Consider the following 13,280-nt stretch of genomic DNA (forward strand, 5'->3'; position numbering starts at 1 on the left):
AGTGGGGTAGGGCCTTGGGTGCTTCGGCCGTAGGTGGTCTTGACTGCGCTAAAGAATCTTCGCCGTCGCAGTTCTATTCCCCAGCACTGTGGCAATACTTATCTTGAGGAATTAAAAAAGGTGCCAAAAAGCAACTCATAATGGCTTGATTTCACTTGATCATCCTCATTCAAAACTATGAATGAAAGGTAACAGAAGACTTTAAAACGTGCCCATCACTCTATAATATGAATCAATCAGATCAAACACAGTATTTAATCATACCTGACACTCAGCGGTGATTCTACTGAGAGACCAAGGAGAGAGCAGGCATCCCTGGTGAAGATATCACAGATATCAGCCCACTGGTTAGAATCCAACAGGTGCATATATGGTGAGTTCGCTATTCCCTGTCTCAAGTAAACAAGGCTTCCCATTAGCACCTGGATGTCTGTAGAGAAACAAAATCACAAGTGTATTTTTTAACTAAAATGAGCATGCATCAATCTTCAAAAATAAAACTATGTGATGTTAAAATGTACCAGCTTTATTGATTATAAATATTGGTTCATTTTTGTTCCTATTTTCCTCCCCTGCCCAGCTCAGCAATATATAACCATTCACAGCAGTCTACATTTAATTCTAATATAAAAATTAAAAAAAAACACTTTCCCATAATACATTAGCTTAGATGCAGTCATTACATTACAGATTTGCAGCAACACCTCATTATATTCTGTACTTCAAGAGTGTAAAATACCTATTTTCTTCTCCCTCTACCAATCATTCAGGGCGAGAGATGCACTATGACTTTCAAGGACGTGCTTTGGCAATTAATATATCCTAACATAAAATATATAATAATCTATAAAGTCAGAGTCTTCCCTGTTGACTCAGCTTCTTCAGCGAGTAGGATGAATCATACAGGTCAGGTAGGTCTGAAGTTCAATCCCCAGTTTGAGATAAATTAATTGACTTTAATTGGGCAATGACAAGGACACCATGATTTGCCTTAATGCTTTTAATGCAATTAAATTGGCCAGAGTTCCCATTGCTTAAGAGATCCCCGAAGGAACTGCAGTGTGTGAAGACTTGGTGAGAACAGAATTGCGCTCGGCTGCTATGTCCCCAAGTCAAATAGCCTGCTGATGCTTACCATCAACAATCAAATGTGAATGTCTCCGTCCCTGTCTCAGCCCATCTACAGCCTCTAATTTTAAATTCTCATCGGTATGTTCAAATCCCTCCATGGCCTCATCCCTCCCTCAGCCCCACAACCCTCAGAACTCTGCGTTCCTCCAGTTCTCTCTTTCCTTCCTTCCCCCCCCCCCCCCTCCTACCTGTTTGTCTAAATTTTTGGCCACCTATCCTAGTATCTCCTTATGGCTCGGTGTCAAATTTTAACTGACAAGACCCCAGTGAAGCACCTTGGGGTGTTTTACTATGTTAAAGGCACTATAAAAATGCAAGTTGTTGTTGTTGAATAATGTTACTTTGGGTGAAGAATCAGAGGGTGACTGGCACCTGTGGAATTGCCTACAGGAAAGGAGTGGAGAAAATCTGAGAGAAAAACATATTATCTATGACACACAGTAAAACATGGGCTCCCACAATATGCATTTTCAAGCCAAAATGTAGCTTACCCTTCTGGTGATTTAAAGCAAACGGCTGGAAGTTCTTGGCATACTGAAGTGCTTCCCTCTGATTTTCTGTACCTCCCATTAACAGGCTTATAAAATATAATCTGTGTAGCTTGAACTCTAGGGAGCTGTTCTGTGCCATCAACATTTCACGGTTTGCAACTGCCCATCTTTAAGTAAAATAAATTTATCAATGTGTTAACTAGGAATCTGAAAAGTGTAAATATAAAACTGTTAGTCTCACAATAAACCAAAGAAAGCCAATAAATGTGATAACAATGTAATAGGTTTAAGAAAAATCCCATTCTAAATTGCAAAAAAAATCCTACACCCAAATAGTGTCAAGATAAATGTTACAACTTCATTTGGACAGAGGTCACAAAGGGAGTAACGAAAAACAGTTCATGTACACAGAACTCTGAGCAACAGAAATTCTCAATATCTTCCACCACTCTTTCAAATTTGAGTAAAATTGTAATTCAGTTTTAAAGAACACTTTTTAGAAGCAGCACTCTGAGTTGCAGTCTATGACTCATTTGACAGAAATATGGAGACATAATTTGAAACCATAACCACAATCAAAACTATACAGCATTCTAGGAACACAGGCCCCTTCAAAGAGGAGGCAGCCAATTCTGAAGTGTTGCTTTTGTGACTTATATTTGTAGGGTTACTTTAACAAAATTTGTCAAAACATTCTCAATTGCCTAATACATTTACTGTATAATTACATTTTAAAAATGTGACTTACTCGAGTGCAGGTCTTAAATCTCTTACTCGGAGTGCTTCCAAGATTCGATTTAGTTCTACAAAAGGTTCCTTTTGGTTTCCTTCTATGCACAAGCCAGCTTCCTAATGGACAAAATGAGTACAACGTTATAATAGCAGGTGGAATTTGACAAATCATTCTGGATAAGAGACAACTAAACTACAATCCTTGTTCAAAAATACTGTTGTATTGTTTCCCCAAAATACAGTGAATTTAGAGTCAATCAAAAGAAACTACAGTGTGAGCTGATTAAAATGTGCAATTAATATCGACTAATGAATCAGACATGGTGGGAACATTTACTATTCAATCCCTTATCTTCTGATAAATGTGTCACAAAATAAAAAAAAAAGTCAGGGGCAAGAAAATGTAACCAGTGAAGCTCATCCTTCTAGCATCCCAACTTTTCCATCACAGCACTCGATTATATTTTGAAGGTAAAAATTTTGCTATACTGTCTGGCAGGTTAAACCAAACACTTCGAGTACATTTTTTTTAAGTCAGTAATTTCCATTCAGTTATCTGATCCTATTTTCCTGAAGCAGTAACTTCAAAGAAGGTCCCTGCTTAACAATTTTCTTCAAGACTATAAAAAGCTCAAGGCCTAGAAATTAGCCTCCTTAGCGCCACCAGGGGGCGATAATGGGGCATTAACGGCTTACCGACCATGCGAGAAGATAGCCTCCCACCATATTTGGCGAGAGGATTGCAGCGGCAGGAGGGTGTTGCGCCCTGATCTTTTACACCCGGAGATCGTACCATCATCGCCGTGCGCATCGCCCCAGACCCGAACTTGCGCTCCGTCCCCTGCAGCATCGCCAGGCAAAAACACCGGCAGGTGCAGGAGGCGTTGATCGGGAGGCCGGTGGCTTCGGGGGCAATGCTTCAAGGTGAGGTGGCCGAGGTAAGTAAAAAAAAAAATAATAATTTCAATCTTCTATTTGATTTTTCCCTTTCGGTGCCCGCAAAAGATCAGCCCGGCGCTCTGCCGCAGTGCATCGGGCTGGATTATAGCTGCTGCCAAGAAGAAAGTAAGTCTTCTTTTGCAGAGCCTACAGCGAAGGCCCTTTCTTTAAGGGAGGGTAGGGACCTTCCTATGCGGCAGCACTGCACAGCCCATTGTGCAGCGTTGTACAAGTACCGCCCTGCCTGCTGTCTCTTGCGCTCCTGGAAGGAAGTGCAGCGCTTAAACACCAAATATTTTTTTTAAGTTTGAAACCATTATTGCCTGGTGCTAATTTTTCAAACTTTTAAAAGTTAGTGCCCCAAAAGGGGCGCTCCCAAATTTCTCCCCCCAAGTTTGTCTAATTCTTCTTCGTAACCAATCCCCCTTAGAGCATCAGTCATGTTGTCCTTCTCTGTATATTTTCCAATATATGTACATCTTTTTTCAGGCACGGTGACCAAAACAGAACATAGTATTCTATTCTGACCAGTGCACTGCAAAACTGTAGCAAAATTTTTGACCTAGTCTTCTTCATGCAGTGGCGGATAACCTTAAATTTAACTACTGGATCTCCCTTAGTATTGCTCACAATGAGCCAGAAGATTTAGTAGACATTTAAGACAGAAATTGAGACAGAGTGCAAGTAGATAGCAGTGAGTTTTCTGATGGGTTCAATTTCCCAAGAAATAATCACTGAAGCATGCAACACTTTCATTCTGCTGTAGCATATTTAAAGTGCAACTGCATTCCATACACCAGACATTACAACAGTGACTACACTTCAAAAGCTGTGAAGCATCGTGGGATGCCCTGATGACGCAAGAAATACTATAGAGATGTAAGTTTGCTCCTTTTATTATGTTTTTACAAGCAGAGAAAGAGGGCGAGCAAGCGCGGAAAAGATTGGTGGCGAAAGGGAGTGGTTTGGCAGCAAGTGATAAGTGGAAGATGGGCTAGAGCACTGTAGCTAGATTATGAATGCCTCTGATTTGTATTAGTGTTGTGGCTATGTAGTTCAATATTAGAAACATAGAAAATAGGAGCAGGAGTAGGCCATTCGGCCCTTCGAGTCTGCACCACCATTCAATATGATCATGGCTGATCCTCTATCTCAACACCCTATTCCCGCTTTTTCCCCATATTCCTTGATGTCTTTTGTTTCTAGAAATCTATCTCCCTCTTAAATATATTCAGTGACTTGGCCTCCACAGCCTTCTGTGGTAGAGAATTCCACACATTCACCACCCTCAGTGAAAACATTTCTCCTCATCTCAGTCCTAAATTTCCTACCCCGTATCCTGAGACTGTGACCCCTGGTTCTAGACTTCTACTAGTTTTGTTGATTCCTGCTCTGCAATGGTTGGATGCTTTGAGCACCGAGTTTACTAAGGCTCCTAGGACTTTTTCCAACTTCATCCTCGTCTAATACATCACCATTCACGGAGTACGTGGGTTGCCCATTTTCCTTCTAATGTTTAGTACTTTACATTTGTCTGTAATCAAACTTAATTCTGTCCGCATGTTTTTTTTTATAAATACCAGCTCCTTCCATAATTTCTAAGCAGTTTCTTACAATTCCATGGACCCTCCTCAATGCCAGTAGAATATTGAACTATATAGCCAAAATAGTACAATTCATAATCTAGCTACAGTGCTCTGACCCTCCTAGTTTGATATCATCTAAAAATGTAACCAGTTTACTTTGGGTTTTTGAATACAAGTCACTGATGTAAATTGGAAACAGTAATAATCCTAACACCGGATCCTGGGGCACCCCAACTCTCGGTGAATCTAAGAAAATGCAGTTACAGGTAAAAGGGCAATCGGAGGAACAAACAGGAATCCAGGGAAAAGGCATAGCAACAGAAATAAACACACCAGTAAATAATTCTTGTAGTACTCTAAGAGGACAGTTGGGGGTGAAAACCCTAAACAATATAAAGTGGCTTGAAACACAAGACAGTAAACATTCTGAATAACTTCTTCTTCTAAGTATTCATAAGCGAAAACATGAGCCTTCCACAAAGAGATAACCTATTCATAATCAATTAATTCAATATAAATAAGACAGGCTAAAAGGGCTCAAAACAAAGAGGCAGTATTTAGTCTTGACTGCTGAGAGACACTATGCAGTGTAGAATAGTGTACCCTGACAGGCTAAATTGCCCGGCTTAAGCACAGAGCATGATGGGACAGTTAGCACATAATGTATACGCACACTGGAGCACAAAGAATTAGCTGCACGCGACTAACAAGGAGATTGAGATAAAACAGAGTAAGGACAGCTGGTGTAAAGCGTAATCCATCCTGAAATAGGTTGATTTCAGAGAAGCAATTTAGGAAAAAGGATGCATACATAGAAACATAGAAAATAGGTGCAGAAGTAGGCCATTCGGCTCTTTGAGCCTGCACCACCATTCGATAAGATCATGGCTGATCATTCCCTCAGTACCCCTTTCCTGCTTTTTCTCCATACCCCTTGATCCCTTTAGCCGCAAGGGCCATATCCAACTCCTTCTTGAATATATCCAATGAACTGGCATCAACAACTCTCTGCGGCAGGGAATTCCACAGGTTAACAACTCTGAGTGAAGAAGTTTCTCCTCATCTCAGTCCTAAATGGCCTACCCCTTATTCTAAGACTGTGTCCCCTGGTTCTGGACTTCCCCAACATCGGGAACAATCTACCCGCATCTAACCTGTCCCGTCCCGTCAGAATCTTGTATGTTTCTATGAGATCCCCTCTCATCCTTCTGAACTCCAATGTGTAAAAACATAGAAACATAGAAAATAGGTGCAGGAGTAGGCCATTCGGCCCTTCGAGCCTGCACCACTATTCAACAAGATCATGGCTGATCACCCTCCCCAGCACCTCCCCCCCACGCCCCCCGACCCCCCCCAGCCCCAAGGACCACATCCAACTCCCTCCCGAACACATACAATGAACTGGCATCAACAACTCTCCGCGGCAGGGAACCCCACAACCCAACAACTCCCTGAGTGAAGAAGTCTCACCCAATCCCAGCCCCAAACAGCCCACCCCCCATCCCAACAGCGTGCCCCCGCCCCCCCCAGCTCCGGACCCACCCAACACCAGGAACACTCCCCCCGCACGCAACCCGCCCCGTCCCGTCAGAATCTTTCCCAAGTGCCGACTACCCCCGGATGTCGAGACCCCAGCTCCGGCCACCCCGGAGCCACCAACCACATCACATCCACCAACCGCCACCTGCGCAGTCAACCCGTCCACCCCACTCTGAACACTCCCCGCACCGAGGCACAGAGCCCCCAGGCCTGCCCGTCCAACACACTTCGCCCCCCCCCCCAGACCTCGTTGCAATGTGGCCCCTCCTGTCCCCGGGTTTCTCCGCCCCCCCCCCCCCACCTCCACCACTCTCCCCTCCATCCCCCGCCCCCGCCTCCCCTCAACTTCCCTCTGCCTCCCCGCACAGGCTCCCATCTTGGGGGCGGTAACCTTCTGGGGCCGGGAATTTTAGTCCCCAGTTGATAAAGGCCCAGTTGATCCAGTCTCTCCTCATGCGTCAGTCCAGCCATCCCAGGAGTCTGGTGAACCTTCGCTGCACTCCCTCAATAGCATGAACGTCCTTCCTCAGATTAGGCGACCAAAACTGAACACAATATTCCAGGTGAGGCCTCACCAAGGCCCTGTACAACTGCAGTAAGACCTCCCTGCTCCGATACTCAAATCCCCTAGCTATGAAGGCCAACATACCATTTGCTTTCTTCACCGCCTGCTGCACCTGCATGCAAACTTTCAACGAGACCATGACACCCAGGTCTCGTTGCACCTCCCCTTTTACTAATCTGCCACTATTCAGATAATATTCTGTCTTCGCGTTTTTGCCCCCAAAGTGGATAACCTTACATTTATCCACATTATACTGCATCTGCCATGCATTTGCCCACTCACCTAACTTGTCCAAGTCACCCTGCAGCCTCTTAGCGTCCCCCTCACAGCTCACAATGCCACCCAGTTTAGTGTCATCTGCAAACTTGGAGATATTACACTCAATTCCTTCATCCAAATCATTGATGTATATTGTAAAGAGCTATGGTCCAAATTACTAGAGTGTCCATTACTTTACCTGACAGAGTTCCTCTGCCACATCCAGCATCCCTTGTCGGAAGAAGTGTTCCACCATCACTTCACTGAGGAGACGCTGACTATCGGTTTGCCAGCATCCATCTATTGCCACTCCACTGATCTCTGCATCAAAATTCTGTAAAAGTGCAATTGGGAATATTAACTTTCAGAAGAAATGCAGCACAACAAATTAAATAAAAATCAAATGCAGAAAAACAAGATTTAAGATGAAACTCCAGATACTCCATCCAAGATCATTACAAAGTTGAGAACATTTTGCGAATGACCGCAAAGCAAGGATAACTTAATTGAGTGATGCAGTGTACTGGTGTATAAAAAGGGCAGGGCACATGTCCACACAAGTTTCAACTTAAGATGTGCCATTAAGATTAGAGAATGAATGGTCAGAAAAATACTCAAAAGTAGCAAGGGAGAAAAGGAAAAAAATGCTAGGCAAGCACAAACTGCTTTGGTACACTTTCTGGCAGTCAGCTCCAGAGTGGCATTCAAAGAGGTCTGAGATGTGAGGCATTGTTGCCTCTCAACTGGGGAAAATTATTGGACATGGCTGTGTAGTGGAGAAATTCCAAAATAACTATTGCCAAATTTTCTGAGCCATCTGCTGCTTTGTTCTGGCAAAATCCAGCTTGCATTATTGAATGAGGTCAGCTCGATGCCTTTTCCTCGGTAACTGTAGTTCGTTCTGGACAGAGTGACTTCAGTTAACCACTACTTTCATATAGAAAAAAAGTTAAGAGAAAAATTTGGCTTATAAAAAAACAATTCCTAAAAGAAAACATTGAAAACTAACACATTTTAAAGGTTGCAAAATCAAGACAAACTTTTATGTTTCAATAATGAAGGTCTCTACGAGGATCGCACCCCTTTTGAATATTCTAAATGCTGCAATATCCCTTTCTATCTAAACCCTAATTAACACAATAACAACTTGCATATATATAGCACCTTTGGCGTAATAAAACATCCCAAGGTGCTTCACAGGACAAAAATTGAATCCAATACAGAAAGACGAGAGAGATATATTGGCCCAGAAATCGCGGCCTCCCCAGGTCCGTACAGAGTGAGTACGGACCCAGGAAGGCATCGCAAAAACCAGTTTTCAGCGCACAATGTGCACGTGCTGAAAACCAGCTTTGCTGATCTGTCAAGCTCCAGCTTGACCGATCCTCCGCATCTCGGGATCAAGGACATTTGATTGGGCAAGATTGCGGTATTTACCCATATCTTGCCCAGCAAACATCCTCAAAACTCTTGCGCTTGATAAAAGTAGACGCGTAGCCTACTTTTACAGGCGCAAGAGTTTTAAAACACACAAAAAAAACATAAAATAAAATTTTAAAAACATTGTTAAAAACCCTCCCCTAAACCATAATTAATTTTTTTAAATCGGAATATGTGACATAAATAACTAATTTAAATTAGTTAAATATGTGGTGTATTTTTTTCTATTGTTTTGGGTGTTTGTGGGGAGGTTTCTCAATCATAATATTAGGAACTCCATCTTACAGAGTTCCCATTATTATGAATGAGAAAATACTTTACCTTGATTGACTGCCCAGACCCATGTGACTGCAGCTCCAGTTCTGCAGACGTCCTGACGTGCACGTGCTCCAACCCGCAGTGAGCGGAGGCCTCAGGAGCAGCGTTGCTCGAGGGCGCAGCAGGATAAGGTAAGTGCGCATCTTTTTTCCCTATTTTAGTCAATCGTCCGTGGGAAGCAGCCGACTGGGACCGCTAGGCCGTTAGGACAGATAGCTAAAAGCTTGGTCAAAAATGGCAGGTTTTAAGTGTCCTAAAGATGGAGAGACTTCTAGACGGCTGAAGCCATGCATACCAATGGTGGGCAAAGGAAGTTGGGGGGGGGGGTGATGCACAAGTCTTGGGTTGGGTAAACGCAGAGTTCTCAGAGGGCAGTCGAGCTGGAGGAGGTTACAAAGATAGGGAAGGCCGAACACAAGGATGAAAATTTTAAAATCGAGTCATTGTTGGACCAGGAGCCAGGACGAGGTCAGCGTACACAAGGGTAATGGGTGAACAGGACTTGGTGCAAGTTATGATACAGGCTGCAGAGGTATGGATGAGCTGAAGTTTACGGAGGGTAAAAGATGGGAGGTCGGACAGGAGAGCATTGGAATAGTCAAGTCTGAAAGTAACAAAAGCATAGATGAGGGTTTCAGCAGCAGATGGGATGAGACAAGTGGTATTACAGAGGTGGAAGTATGTCTTTGTGATGGAGAAGGTATGGGTTCAGAAACTCAACTTGGGGTCAAAAAGGTTCCTGGGGTAGTGAACAGTCTGGTTCATCCCAAGACAGTTGCGAGGGAGGGGGATGGAATCGGTGGCTAGGAAATGGAGTTTGTGCCATGGACCAAATGTTTAATTGGAGGAAATTTCAGCTCATTCAGGACTGTATGTCGGGCAAGCGGTCTGACAACACAGAGGCAGTAGAGGGGTCCAGAGAGGTGGTGGTGAGGTAGAGCTGGGTGTCATCAGCGTCCATATGGAACCTGATGTCATGTCGTTGGAAGATGTCGCTGAGGGGCAGCATGTAGATGAGAAATAAGATGCGTCACGGATATTCTTTTCCTACTCTAGATTTCTATTGCATGCTGCTGGAGAAGCTATTTTTCTTTTATAGTTATGTGTGTGTGCAGAGTATTCTCCAATCTTGATGGTATAAAATTAGCCATAAAAGGGGAGCTTTACATAGTATTACCGAGTCAAGGTCGTAACTCATGCAGACAGTTACTAAATAGCTTTGTAATGCTAGAAGTCAACAGAAAAACTACCGATCAAAACAAAATAGAACTATTAAAGCTAGATTTTCTATCCAGTCATAGTAATCGGACAGAAAAACTACCTCATATTTTTACACTCTGCTGCTCCAGCATTTGCATAGTTAACAAACCTATTAAATTTGCTGAATTGTCTCCACTTAAACTAAATTAGTAACACCACAAAAGATTTATTAATTATATGGTAGACTTGTCAAACTTCACTAACCTATTTCTCTGTGTTACTCAAGGTTTTGCACGTTTTTATTGCAAAAGAGCATTTATAGTTTTGGCCCCATCAGTTTCAATTATTTATACTTTAACTAGCATCATCAAAGGACACAGTAAATTACAGCAGCAAGAACCTATTTTTCCTAATGAAGTCAGCTAACCTCTGAGCTGCACTGCATACGATAACAATAGGAGACAGAAATAAATAAAACGCATATCCAACTTTATTCCCAGCCCTCCTTGTACTAAGGGGAGGAGTTAAACTAACATGGCAGGGGGATGGGAACCTATGCAGGGAGACAGAGGGAAATAAAAAGGAGGCAGAAGCAAAAGATAAAAAGGAGAATAGTAAAAGTGGAGGGCAGAGAAACCCAAGGCAAAAAACAAAAAGGGCCACATTACAGCAAAGTTCGAAAGGGGCAAAAAAACAAGCTTGAAGGCCATGTGCCTCAATGCGAGGAGTATTCGGAATAAGGTGGATGAATTAACTGCGCAAATAGCAGTTAATGGATACGATGTGATTGGCATCACGGAGACATGGCTCCAGGGGGGGACCAAGACTGGGAACTCAACATCCAAGTGTATTCAGCATTTAGGAAGGACAGAAAGGAAAAGGAGGCGGGGTGGCGTTGCTGGTTAAAGATGAAATCAATGCAATTGTAATGAAGGACATTAGCCTGGATGATGTGGAATTGGTATGGGTGGAGCTGCGGAATTCCAAAGGGCAGAAAACGTCAGTGGGTGTTGTGTATAGACCACCAAATAGTAGTAGTGAGGTTGGGGACAGCATCAAACAAGAAATAAGGGACATGTGCAATAAAGGTAGAGCAGTAATCATGGGCGACTTTAATCTACACATTGATTGGGCTAACCTAACTGGTAGCAATGCGGTGGAGGAGGATTTCCTGGAGTGTATTAGGGATGGTTTTCTAGACCAATATGTCGAGAAACCAACCAGGGAGCTGGCCATCCTAGACTGGGTATTGTGTAATGAGAAGGGACTAATTAGCAATCTTGTTGTGCGAGGCCCCTTGGGGAAAAGTGACCATAATATGGTAGAATTCCTTATTAAGATGGAGAGTGACAAAGTTAATTCGGAAACTAGGGTCCTGAACTTAAGGAAAGGTAACTTCGAGGGTATGAGGCGTGAATTGGCTAGAATAGACTGCAAATTATATTAAAAGGGTTGACGGTGGATAAGCAATGGCAAACATTTAAAGATCACATGGATGAACTTCAGCAAATATACATCCCTGTCTGGAGTAAAAATAAAACTGGGAAGGTGGCTCAACCATGGCAAACAAAGGAAATTAAGGATAGTGTTAAAACCAAGGAAGAGGCATATAAATTGGCTAGAAAAAGCAACAAACCTGAGGACTGGGAGAAATTTAGAATTCAACAGAGGAGGAAAATTAAGAGGGGGAAAATAGAGTACGAGAGGAAGCTTGCAGGGAATATAAAAACTGACTGCAAAAGCTTCTATAAATATGTGAAGAGGAAAAGATTAGTAAAGACAAAAGTAGGTCCCTTGCAGTCGGATTCAGGTGAAATTATAATGGGGAACAAAGAAATGGCAGACCAATTGAACCAATACTTTGGTTCTGTCTTCACGAAGGAAGATACAAATACCTTCCGAAGGTACTCGGGTACAGTGGGTCTAGTGAGAAGGAAGAACTGAAGGATATCCTTATTAGGTGGGAAATTGTGTTAGGGAAATTGATGGGATTGAAGGCCGATAAATCCCCGGGGTCTGATGGTCTGCATCCCAGAGTGCTCAAGGAAGTAGCCCTAGAAATAGTGGATGCATTGGTGATCATTTTCCAACAATCTATCAACTCTGGATCAGTTCCCACGGACTGGAGGGTAGCTAATGTAACACCACTTTTTAAAAAAAGGGAGAGAGAAAACAGGTAATTATAGACCGGTTTGCTTGACATCAGTAGTGTGGAAAATGTTGGAATCGATCATGAAGGACGAATTAGCAGCGCATTTGGAAAGCGGTGACAGGATCGGATCAAGTCAGCATGGATTTATGAAAGAGAAATCATGCTTGACTAATCTTCTGGAATTTTGTGAGGATGTAACTAGCAGAGTGGACACGGGAGAACCAGTGGATGTGGTGTATTTGGACTTTCAGAAGGCTTTTTGACAAGGTCCCGCACAAGAGATTGGTGTGCAAAATCAAAGCACATGGTATTGGAGGTAATATACTGACGTGGATAGGGAACTGATTGGCAGACAAGAAGCAGAGAGTCGGGATAAACGGGTCCTTTCCAGAATGGCAGGCAGTGACTAGTGGAGTGCTGCAGGTCTCAGTGCTGGGACCCCAGCTCTTTACAATATACATTAACGATTTGGATGAAGGAATAGAGTGTAATATCTCCAAGTTTGCAGATGACACTAAACTGGGTGGCGGAGTGAGCTGTGAGGAGGACACTAAGAGGCTGCAGGATGACTTTGACAGGTTAGGTGAGTGGGCAAATGCATGGCAGATGAAGTATAATGTGGATAAATGTGAGGTTATCCATTTTGGGGGCAAAAACACGAAGGCAGAGTATTATCTGAATAGCAGCAGACTAGGAAAAGGGGAGGTGCACCGAGACCTGGGTGTCATGGTTCATCAGTCACTGAAAGTGGGCACGCAGCTACAGCAGGCAGTAAAGAAGGCAAATGGTATGTTGGCCTTCATAGCTAGGGGATTTGAATATAGAAGCAGAGAGGTCTTACTGCAGTTGTACAGGGCCTTGGTGAGGCCTCACCTGGAATATAGTGTTCAGTTTTGGTCTCCTAGTCTGAGGAAGGATGTGTTTGCAAT

General features: G+C 43.2%; 1 protein-coding gene across 1 annotated transcript in view; it reads right to left on the reverse strand.

The window, feature by feature from the left end:
* LOC139236716 (E3 ubiquitin-protein ligase RMND5A) overlaps positions 1–13,280 on the reverse strand; it is an 80,167-nt gene that overhangs the window by 20,632 nt on the left and 46,255 nt on the right. Inside the window, exons 4-7 of the mRNA XM_070866849.1 lie at positions 7,441–7,575; positions 2,371–2,471; positions 1,623–1,789; positions 265–430 (exon numbers count right to left, since the gene is read on the reverse strand). Of these exons, the coding sequence (XP_070722950.1) occupies positions 265–430; positions 1,623–1,789; positions 2,371–2,471; positions 7,441–7,575 (569 nt within the window). The remainder of the gene's footprint in view (positions 1–264; positions 431–1,622; positions 1,790–2,370; positions 2,472–7,440; positions 7,576–13,280) is intronic.

The sequence above is a fragment of the Pristiophorus japonicus genome, chromosome 2, assembly GCF_044704955.1.
Source record: "Pristiophorus japonicus isolate sPriJap1 chromosome 2, sPriJap1.hap1, whole genome shotgun sequence".
Taxonomy (NCBI): Eukaryota; Metazoa; Chordata; class Chondrichthyes; family Pristiophoridae; genus Pristiophorus; species Pristiophorus japonicus.